This window comes from Penaeus monodon, chromosome 43, assembly GCF_015228065.2.
Source record: "Penaeus monodon isolate SGIC_2016 chromosome 43, NSTDA_Pmon_1, whole genome shotgun sequence".
Lineage (NCBI taxonomy): Eukaryota > Metazoa > Arthropoda > Malacostraca > Decapoda > Penaeidae > Penaeus > Penaeus monodon.
Genome location: NC_051428.1, coordinates 22,717,102 through 22,729,601, shown reverse-complemented (window position 1 = coordinate 22,729,601; position 12,500 = coordinate 22,717,102). Strand labels below are relative to the sequence as shown.

At 36.0% G+C, this 12,500-nt stretch overlaps 1 protein-coding gene across 1 annotated transcript in view; it reads right to left on the bottom strand.

The window, feature by feature from the left end:
• Positions 1-12,500, bottom strand: part of LOC119568314 (transient receptor potential cation channel subfamily V member 6-like) — a 40,868-nt gene that overhangs the window by 17,138 nt on the left and 11,230 nt on the right. The window contains 2 exon segments of the mRNA XM_037916769.1: positions 809-1,028; positions 11,905-12,065. Coding sequence (XP_037772697.1) covers positions 809-1,028; positions 11,905-12,065 — 381 coding nt within the window.

Sequence of the window (12,500 nt, the reverse complement as noted above, 5' to 3'; positions counted from 1 at the left end):
CTGTGGGATTTTCTTTTCGTGTTTCTTTTCAATGTTGATATTATATCTGCAGTTTGAATATCCCACAACTTATAAAAAATATATATTGATGAATTTTCACACACATGTCTGGCATGAAAATGTCAGAATTTATTTCGTTATTGTTTATTGTAAATATTAATGACAACTCAACTTCATCTTTTCTATAGAGTTGATGAGGTTGTCAGATATATCAATACATGGTTGGTGGGATTAAGTAGCTCGTTCTGCGCATGTGCAGGATTTAGATTAAAAAAAAAAAAAAAAAAAACTCAAGCAACCTCATACTTCCCAAACAACCCCTAAACATCTCATAAAATCCCCCCAAACAGCCTCGAACAACCCATTAAACAAAATTCACGCAAAAATCTAAAACAGCCCATTAAACAAACAATTCACACACATACAAAAAAATGAACCTCAAACAACTAATTAAACAAACAAATCACACACACAAAAAAAAACTAAAACACCCTCAAACAACCTTTCCCACCTCAAACAACCCACCAAATAACCACGTTACCCGACCCTCATCTTCCCAAACAACCCCAGGCAACTCAAACAACCAAGTTCACTCAAACAACCAAGTTCACTCAAACAACCAAGTTCACTCAAACAACCAAGTTCACTTAAACAACCAAGTTCACTCAAACAACCAAGTTCACTCAAACAACCAAGTTCACTTAAACAACCAAGTTCACTCAAACAACCAAGTTCACTCTCAAACAACCAAGTTCACTCAAACAACCAAGTTCACTCAAACAACCAAGTTCACCCTCAAACAACTCACCCAGATACTCCTCCCCCTCGACCACATCCACAACCAGCTTGGGGAAGCACTTGAGCAGAATCTTAGCCACTCGAGTGTGAGCTTTTGTGTCGCACATGATGAGGACGTGGAGGAGCGTCTCGCCCAACGATCCTCGGAACTGCATCTGCCAACATGCCTCGTGGTCTTCCCATTTATTCAAAGGGTTAAAGGGACTCTTGTTATCCATGTGGACGACGAGCTAGGAGGGGGGAGGGAGAGAGAACAGGGGTATGAGTTAAAGGGACTTATAGTAATATGATGATAGTAATGGTGATAACAATGATGATGATAAAGATGATGATAACGATAGTAATAATAATGATTATCATTATCATTTTCATTATCATCATCATCATCAGTTGTCTTGGTATAGCTAGTATGATTACTATCGTTATCATTATTATTCTTAGTGTTGTTACTTTAATCATTATCATTATTATCATTATTAGTATTATTACTATTACTGCTACCATTACTATTATTACCATTATTATTATTATTATTATTATTATTATTATTATTATTATTATTATTATTATTATTATTATTATTACTACTACTACTACTACTACTACTGCTGTTGTTGTATTTGTTGATGTTATTAATATGATTATGGTTATGATTATCACTATTATTGTTATTAATATCATAATTATCATAATTTTCACTAAGAACAATGTTTACAATAATAATGAAAACAAGAACATACTGGAAGAATATTGGCAAAAACATATTATTGGTTAGTTGACCATATGGCATAATTATAGAGAGAAGTTACCTGAAATAAATTAGATTCCTTATAGAAATTACATGAAGCAATATTACATTACATTAATTGTTGCATCATTACCCTGGAGGAAAACGGATTGACAGTTAAAATAATAATAATAATAATAATGAAAAAGAAAGAAGGGGGGGGAATGGAAAAGAAGTGAAGAGAGGAAGAAAACGGAAAAGAAGTGAAGAGAAGAAGAAAACGGAACAAAGTAAAGAGAGAAAGAAAACGGAACAGAGAAAAGGGGAAAGAAAACTATACAAAAGCGAAGAGGGAAAGAAAACGTAACAAGTAATGAAGGAAAGAAAACGGAACAGAAGTGAAGAGGGAAAGAAAACAGAACGGTGAAGATGGGAAGAAAAGGAAACAAAGTGAAGAGAGGAAGGAAATGGAACAGAGGAGAGAGGAAGGAAAGGTAACAGTAATAAGTAATAAGTCATAAGGGAAGGAAAACGGAACAGAAGTGAGGAGAAGAAGAAAACGGAACAGGAGTGAAGAGTAAAAGAAAACGGAACAGAAAAGCACTATAGAAAAATTAACAAAAGAGAGAGAAAAAAAACGCTCCAGAAGCGAACATGAAAGGAATAAAATATGTATAATCTATTAATAGGATGAACAGATTTACCAAGAAATATACTTACAAAATGGCTGAAAAATTAGGAATCTAATCACAAAAAAAGTACAAGAAGACTCCGTTTTCTATATGTATATATAATTTTTTTTTTTTTTTTTTTTAATAAGAAAGGCATACCTTTTGGCACTAAAACACACAACTGTTAAGTAATACTAAACCAAGAGAAACTCGAGTTTAATGTCTGTACAGAAGATAACACTGAACTATCTTCAATTACACTTATAACAGTAAAACAAGTACACATCATTGCATCAGCGTTAATGGAAACCTGAGCCTGTGTACAGTTTATATCATAACCTTAACAGTAATCATCTATGCCTCAGAGGATCATCTCTTGAGATTAATCCAGGCTGACCTAGCATAAGCTTCAAGTGGAATAGGATGTCCTTCATAATATATTGAATCTTACAATGTGTTATTTCTTCTAGACATAACATAATAAACAAAATATAGTGACAATAACGTTTGTCTGCCCCGTAGGAATGACCTTTGACAAAAGAACAAATTAGTGTTTACATGAACGATTCCTTTATAGAGGATATATATATATATATATATATATATATATATATATATATATATATATATATATATATATATATATATATATATATATATATATATATATATATACATAAATAGACCAACAAAGGGAAGAGCAAGAAAATACACGATTAAGACCTTATGGTGTGTTTTCAATTTGTTCGTTACAAATTCCACACGTAAAACAACAGATAAGGTATAATATGAACAGATATTCCATTAGGCAAGTTAGACGGATATAGATATAAAAAGAACAGCGAGATGGATTGAGTGATAGATGAACGCCTACACATTCACAGAACATACAGAGGAGATGGAGAATAATTAGAAAAAAGGACGAAAGACCTACACGAATATACTGAATCAAACGTACGTTAATTTACTCTACGGTAGCTAATGGTGGACAGATGTATAGACGGGGATAAACTAACAATAATCTATACAGTAACGTGTTGTGGCTAGATGGACAGATGGAGATGGAATAACACTGATAGAGACACAGTACATACAAGTAGTTAGAAATAGATCTTCAATGTGGTTCGCAAGTTTACGATAAAAAGAAAGGAAAAATTTAAACATACAGCAAAAAAATGTGTATATATATATATATATATATATATATATATATATATATATATATATATATATATAAACTAAAGCACACCTAAAAAAAGAAAAAAGAGGCTTATGTACGGAGAACTAATAGTGAATATAATGACTGATTACGTAAGAAAACCAGGTTGCTCAAGGAAAGATAAAGTTTTTTTTTTGTTTTTTGGGGGGAAGGGGTTAGTAATAGACAGAGTGATGCAAGGGAGGGATGTGTAGGCGAGAGATAAAGTAGTCAATCTCAATTAGCTCTACCACCACGGATTTGTGTTTTGTCCCCTGCATTTAGTTACACGCAGATGGCTCCACGTGTGCTCAGCCGGCAAGGAGTCTATCAGTAGGCCTTAGTGACCGATCCTGATTTCCCCATTCCTTGGATTGATGGGAAAATGTTTTTTTCTTATTTTCTTTTAAATGCAATTGATATCAATATCATTATTATTGCCATTGATGTTACGATTATTCAATTGTTAATAAAATCTTGGTAACATTTAAGACAATGAGAGAATACAAAAGACCCTTTCCAAAAGTCAAGGACAAGGATAAACAGGTGAGATAGGTAGGATTAATAACTGACTCCTTGATGATTAACATATTAAGAGAGAAAGAGAGAGACCGATGCATCCAGGCGAGTTCCAGAAAGATACAAAGATAGGTTTTGGAATAGAGTTTTCGATATGGTACAATGGGACTTACAGTTCTATAGAGATAGAGATTACAAGTTAATGACAAGAAAATGTAAGTAGAATATCTTAAGTGGAATTGGTACTCTCAAGAAAATAGTAAGAGCACTTCATAAAAAAAACGACCACAGTTTTTTTTTTTTTTTCAAGATTAAAAAAAAACAGCAAAGAGACAGGACCAGACTTAATCCCAGTGGAAGAGCTGGAAGCTATTGAGAGAAGAAGAGATATTGAGTTGAAGGAGCAGACATTATTTTCCGAAACAGAAGAACTACAATGAGAAACATACTGGAAAAATAGAAGTAAAAAAAAAATGTATAAATATTTATAAAAAAAAAAAATAATAATAATAAATAGAGAGACAGAGAACGAATTGTAATTATTAACAAAGGTAGTGAACTGATACCCCACACCACGGAAATATTAGATGACAGTGTAAAGCAAAAAAAAAAAAAAAAAAAAAAAAAAAAAAGAGAGAACGGATTCAAGACAGAAAAAAAATATATATATGCATATATATATATATATATATATATATATATATATATATATATATATATATATATATATATATATATATCCCTATTTATTTTAATATGGAGAAATACAGAGAAAAGGCAAAGACCGTTACAAATGGAGAAGCAAGGTACTTCCAGAGAAAATATGCGACTAACTGATATAAATGAAATGCATTATAAACACAAAAAGGCGTTAACGTGTACACAAAAACTTAAAACTTAACCTTAAAAAAACTTAAAATTTAAAAACATGCAATAGCACCACGATATGAACGGGAATAAAACGTCATTCAGTTATAGCGAAATGTGTTTACTGAATCGTAACAAAAAACAAAGGAACGTGTATATATAAGGATAAAACAAAGATTTACCAAGAACTGAATTATAAAACGTGTGAAAAATTAGGACTTTACTGAGAAGGTGGTCAACGTTACAAAAAGAGAGAAAAAAAATAAAAAACGAAAGAAAGGAAAAAAAACGAGGTATAACACAGAGAAAAATATTATTCTGATATAATGCCATAAAATAATTTCACTTCAGTGGCATTGTCGAGATTGAGAAGACGTTAAGTAGCAAAAAGACTAAAAAGAAATTATAATAAAAAATATTAAATACCAGAAAAAGAATACATGAAAAAGTGAAACGAAGCATCGGGTACAAATTCGATACATCTGTCGATCAACATGAAACATTTCTTAAGGAAAGAAAACTGGTGAGAACGTGTAGAGAGCAACGAAGGAGGCTAAAAAGAGGAAGAGAAGAAGTGGAGAGACTGATAAACGGAATGAAAAGGGAAGTTAAGATTAGAAGTGAACACACAAAGGAGTCGGTGAAGCTAAGTAGGAAAGAAGGTTGAAAAGTTAATAGAAAGTAGGAATAAGAGGGGATACTATGATAAATAAGCGAGCATTTCAAGAGGAGATGATAACCTTGGGAAGGGAAGTGAAAGGGAGAGAGGAAGAGGAGGAGGCAGAAGAAAAGATAGATTCCGGAATATCTGAGAGGTATTAAGGCGCTGAAGAGACATGTATACAAACTGGATACGACTCATCGCAGACGGAATAAAAATGGGAAGGATTTTTTGGAACATGCGGGATGGAAACTGAGATATCAACGAGTATTCAAAACGCACGGTACATATAGACAAATAAATATCGTCCAACGCCAATATATACACAGTTGGGAAGAGACAAAGCATCAATATTTATTCATCCATGACAGGGACATCACCAACTTTGCAAGAAACGTAAAAAAATAAATAAATTGATTTCCCTTTAGCATTTGCCACAGCACCTTGACTTCTCTGGAAATAGCAAACACATATCACATTCCCTTTTGCCTCTCACCTGTTATATCCTACCCTTCAGATCTAAATCCAATTTCATCCTGTATTTCCGGAGCAAAAACTGCTCTTAGGTTCCCTTCTCTCCCCCCCTCCCACCTTCCCCTCCCTTCCCCTCCTTCCACACACACGAAGAGATAGAAAATAAGTTTATGATTTTGTGTGTGTGTGTGTGTGTGTGTGTGTGTGTGTGTGTGTGTGTGTGTGTGTGTGTGTGTGTGTGTGTGTGTGTGTGTGTGTGTGTGTGTGTGTGTGCATATACATGTATATATGTACACACACACACACACACACACACAACCATATATATATATATATATATATATATATATATATATATATATATATATATATATATATATATATATATATATATATATATATATATATATATATATATATATATATATATATATATATATATATATATATATATATATATATATATACATACATATATATATATATATATATATATATATATATATATATATATATATATATCGGTTTATTAATTAATTCATTTGTGTGAATCAATCGTCAACCGTCCATTTATTTATCGCTTTATTTACTTCTTCCTATACATTCCCTTATCTATTCATCTAACTTGTTTGTTTAATTTTCCATATCTTTAATTTTTTGTCATCATTTAATAAACTATATTAGTTATGTCTTTGTAAACAGGTATTTAATTTAATTTAATATTTAATTTGATTTAATATTTTTCTCAAAATAAAATGTTCATTCTAATACTCAACGTTATTTTCGGTTCTTTTCACATTCGACGAACTGAAAAAAGGAGGAAAAATATGATCAAATTATTCAACATGACATGCTGTATATTGCATAGTAATATTGCATAACAACAATCATGTTAAATATATTGCTTAACGCAGTATGATGAGATACGAGTATAGTAAATTATAGGCTACCGAAAATAAATTAAATTATTGTAGATGTATGATAAGATAAGACAACGAAACATAGCATAACACGATAACGTATCAAGGCCTAGAATAATATTATGGTATATCGAGACAGATTAATATAAGATATACTTTAACATAAGCAAAGTATAACACGATAACTCGACAAGGCATAGAATAATATGATAATATAAGACACAGCTTAATATCAGATATACTTTAAGATATGATATACCAAAGGCTTAGTTGAATATAGGATATACTTTAAAATACTAATCGTAATAACCTGTAACATAATAACGGTATTAATCCCTCAAGTCTAAGCGTCACTGCAGCCGAGAGTGGGTCGGCATCACGTAAATCTTTCTCAAAGATTCTACATCACGTTTCAAGATCTCATCACACGAGGGGTTAAATGGTGAGGAAGACACCAACAAACAGAAAGAGACGGGGGAGAGAGAGGGCAGGGGAAATGGGGAGAGAGAGGGCAGGGGAAAAGGGGAGAGAGAGGGCAAGGGGAAAAGGGGAGAGAGAGGGCAAGGGAAAAGGGGAGAGAGAGGGCAAGGGAAAAGGGGAGAGAGAGGGCAAGGGAAAAGGGGAGAGAGAGGGCAAGGGAAAAGGGGAGAGAGAGGGCAAGGGAAAAGGGGAGAGAGAGGGCAAGGGAAAGGGGAAGAGAGAGGGCAAGGGAAAGGGAGAGAGAGGGCAGGGAAAAGGGGAGAGAGGGCAGGGAAAAGGGAGAGAGAGGAAGGGAAGGAGAGAGAGGGCAGGAAAAGGGGAGAGAGAGGGAAGGGAAAGGGGAGAGAGAGGGCAGGGAAAAGGGGAGAGAGAGGGTAGGGAGAAGGGGAGAGGGCAGGAAGGAGAGAGAGGCAAAAGGGAAGGGAGGGGGCAAAAGGGAGGGAGGGGGGGGGGGAGGGGGGGGGGGGGGGGGAAGGGGGGGGGGGGGAGAGGGCAAGGGAAAGGAGAGAGGGCAGGAAAGGGAGAGAGAGGGCAAGGAAAAGGGAAGAGAGGTAAGGGAAAAGGGAGAGAGAGGGTAAGGGAAAGGGGAGAGAGAGGGCAGGGGAAAAGGGGAGAGAGAGGGCAAGGGAAAAGGGGAGAGAGAGGGCAAGGGAAAAGGGGAGAGAGATGGCAAGGGAAAAGGGGAGAGAGAGGGCAAGGGAAAAGGGGAGAGAGCGGGCAAGGGAAAGACATGGGAGAGGGCAATGAAAAAAGGGAGAAAGAGAGAGCAAGGAAAGGATAGGGGCAGGAAAAAGGTATATTATTATTATTATTATTATCATTACGGTAAACCATATAAAAAAAAACGAAAATTATAGCACCAAAGTTGTCAGTGCAGGTCAAAACAGCTACGAAAGAAGGAGAAGATATAGAATCATCAGTTATTTTACGTAATACAGACAGATTAGCTGGTCTTTTATACACATCAAGAGTCTGAGAAACAATATCTGAAGGCAATCTATTCCAAACCCAAATATCAGTAAAATAGCAGTAGAAAAATATATAGATGAATAAAAATAATAATGAATGAATAAAAATCTAGAAAATTGAGATGAAGGCGATCGACTTGCCTCAAATGTCCTTGAATTGAGGGTCATGGAACTAGTAACTCTCAGTTTTTTTTTTTTTTTTTTTTTTTTTTTATCAGGGTAAAAACTTGTGAATGGTATGTGAACTATCGATCACAATCTTGTAAAAACTGAAGAACCCTAATATCCCATCGAATCTCAGTGTCCAAATTTATGTCAGACGGGAGAAATTTAATGGAACTAAAAAAAAAACGATCAAGCAGTGTGACTCTGCAACATATAGCCGCACAGGAGGAGAATACTTAAAATAAGGCTGAGTGGAAGAAAACAAGCATCTGCGAGTAATGTTGTCATCCTCATAAATCTTCTTGCATTTGCGAATGATGCCTAACTTAGATGAAACCTGCCGGGCCATATTTGCAATTCAGATGTAAGTTTGAATCAAGGGTTACCCCGAAGAGCTTTAGATTATGCACTGACGTGATTAAGACTCCATTAATTAGCAGACTTGGATGCTGAGGCAACTGCGTTCCAGACCGACTCACAAACATTTCCTTAGATTTGGTAGGATTTAATTTCATGCCCCGCCGAGAGCACCACGACTGAATTATCATCAGGTGTACAGTGAGACTGTCAGCTATTATTTCCCTGGTTGCCGGAGAAAGAATATCAGCATAGAGAGAAGTATCATCAGCATATGCCAACGTTTTATCAATAATACTAGGACACATATCGCTTGTGTGTATATAGAATGAAGAGCAAAGGGCCAAGAACACAACACAGAGGAACCCCAGAAGACACAGCGGAATACGAACTAAAACCACCATCAACATGAACACGCTGCTGTCTACCAGTTAAAATTTCAGTCAAGATACTCATTTACCACCCGCAACGTAAACTTAAAAGTCAAGTCCATGTGATTAACACTGTCAAAAGCTGCACTAAAATCCAAATCTCGAATGTACAACAAAACATTTGACCAGCAAACGTTCGAAAACCTTAGATAAAATTGGTGTAATTGAAATGGGCTTACAGTCAGTAGCTAAAGACTAGTGGGCCCTGGGGAATAGGGGGTAACTTTACCAAAGCGCCAGCACTCTGAAAAAATGGCCCTTGTCGTTCTAAAGGGCGTGAGCTTGCAGCTAATTTAGGGGCTAATTGACCATTTAGTCTTTCCAAAATCAAAGGAAACAAGCCATTAGGGTCCACTCTACCATATTCGTCTAATTCTTAAAAAAGGCATTTGATTTCAGATTACCTGAAAGAAAAAAAAAATAAATAAAAAAAAAAGAAGAAGAAAAAAAAGAAAAGATAAATAGAGGGCAAGGGGAAAGGGAGGAAGCCGGGCAAGGCAAAGGGGAAATGAGAGAGAAAGGGAAAGGGAAGAGAGGAAGAGAAAGGGTAAGGGAAAAGGGAAGGGAAAGAGAAAAAGAAGAGAGGGAGCTAGGATAAGGAAGAGGACAAGAAAAAGGGAAGTGGAAGAGAAAGATAAAGTGAAAGAACTACAGAAGAGGGGAAAATAATGAAGGAGGAGGGCGGAAGAGAAGAAGAAAAGGTTTATTTCCACTTTCCTCCCTACCTACCTACCTCCCTCCCTCCCACCCTATCCCTCCTCCTTCACCTCTGCCGCACCTCACCCTGTCTATCTATCTCTCGCTTTCCTTCCTTCCCTGCCACTTCCTTCTTCCCTCCCTCCCTCCCTCCCTCTCTTCCTTCCTCCCTCCTTCCCTTCCTCCCTCCCTCCCTCCCTTCTTCCTCCCTCCCTCCCTCTCTTCCTCCCTCCCTCCCTCCCTCCTTCCTCCCTCCCTCCCTCCCTCCCTCCCTTCCTCCCTTCCTCCCTTCCCTCCCTCCCTCCCTTCTTCCCTCCCTCCCTCCCCCTCCCTCCCTTCCCTCCCTTCCTCACTTCCTCCCTCTCTCCTTCCCTCCCTCCCTCCCTTTCCTCCCTTCCTTTCTTCCTTCCCTCCCTTTTCTCTCCCTTTCCTCCTTCCCTCCCTTTCCTCCTTCCCTCCTTCTTTCGGCGCGAGAGATGAAGCGAAGATGAGCATAAAGAGGTGGTTATGTGATGTGATTATGTTTTTTTTTCGCTTTTTTCGTTTTTGCGAATCTCTCTCTCTCTCTCTCTCTCTCTCTCTCTCTCTCTCTCTCTCTATATATATATATATATATATATATAATATATATATATATATATATATATATATATATATATATGTTTGTGCTCTGTCTGTCGTTTTTTTTATCTGTATTTGTTCGTCTTTCTCATTATTATGATTATTATCATCATTATTATTGTTATCATTATTATCATTATCATTACTGTTACTAGAATAATTATTAACATTATTCAGTTATCTATATATTCGTTTATTTATTCATTTATCTATTATTATTATTATTATTATTATTATTATTATTATTACTATGATTATTATTTTCATCATTATCATTGTCATTTTCTATGATCTATTATTATCATTATCATTATTAATATTGATATTATTATTATTATTATTATTATCATTATTATTATTATCATTATTATTATCATTATCATCATCAATATTATCATTATTATTACTGTTATTATCATCATTGTTATCATTATCACCTGACACTCACCTAGGGACCCTATATAACGATTGTAACAACTTGATTCATTTGCCAGAATCCTCGTAGTTTTTACATTTACATGTTTACACCCATGGACGTGTGCACCAAGGGTGTTCACAGAGATAATGTTTACAAATGAGGATAATTTACACTTCGGGACACTTTTTTACATCTAGGGATGTTGTTTTGAGATTTACACACAAACAGGTTTATAGTTATAGATGTTTATAGCTGTAGATGTTTCCACTTCAGGATGTTTACAAGTAAGGATGTGAAAGCCTAAGAATGGTTACATTTGGGAATGTTTACACCATGGGATGTTTACACCAGTGGCTAGAGAACAGTACTTGGACTCTGAAGTTCACATGGCCATGGAAACTCACCTTACAGACAAATATTTACTTGGCCACCAGTACTCAGCTAACCACGATAGCTGATTTGACTTACACTTTGGTCATTAACACTCCTCTGACTTACACTTTCCTGGTCATTAAAACTCCCATGATTTAACACGCAACTGGCCACTAAACCTCACCTAACTTACACTCACCTGGCCACTAAACCTCACCTAACTTACACTCACCTGGCCACTATAATTAGTGGTCAGGTAACTTACACTCACCTGGCCACTAAACCTCACCTATCATACACTCACCTAGCCACTAAACCTCACCTAACTTACACTCACTTGGCCTCTAAAACTCCCTGGAACGAATAACGAACACAGCAATTAAAACAACAAAAACAACAATTAAAACAACAAAAACAACAACAAAAACAGCAACAAAAACAACAACAACAAAAACAACAACAATAACGACTAATAACAAAAACAACAAAAAGCGAAAGCAGCAACAACAACAACTATAACAAAAAAAGCAACAACAACAACAAACAACAACAACATCTCACCTGATCCTTGGGCACATTACGATACTTCCACTTGAGGTATTCCGTCCGTGTAATCTCCATCCCCCTCCCGTGGTTGTACATGAAGACGCCAAACTCCTCCAGAATCAGCCTCTCTACCTCTTTTCCTCCACCTCGGTTGTATTCCTCGATCAGACGTTCTCCTGCGTGATAGATTACGATAGATAGGTAGGTAGGTAGGTAGGCGAGAGGATAGATAGGTAGATAGAGAGGGTAGATAGATATTTTTCCTCCTCCTCGATCAGACGTCCTCCTGCGTGGGTGTACGATAGATTACGATAGATAGGTAGGTAGGTAAGAGTGTACATAGATTTGAGTGTTGACAGATAAGTAGATAGATGGGAGTGTAGATGGATAGAAATATAGAGAGATAAAAGTGTAGATTACGATAGATAGATAAGTGTATATAGATTATTCTTGGTGGTGTTTTTGTTGTTGTTTGTTTGTTTGCTTGTTTTTCCCTGAGGGTTATTTTCACTGTGATACAAGTCTTGGTTGGTCCTTGTAACATCTCTCTCTCTCTCTCTCTCTCTCTCTCTCTCTCTCTCTCTCTCTCTCTTTCTCTCTCTGTCTATCTG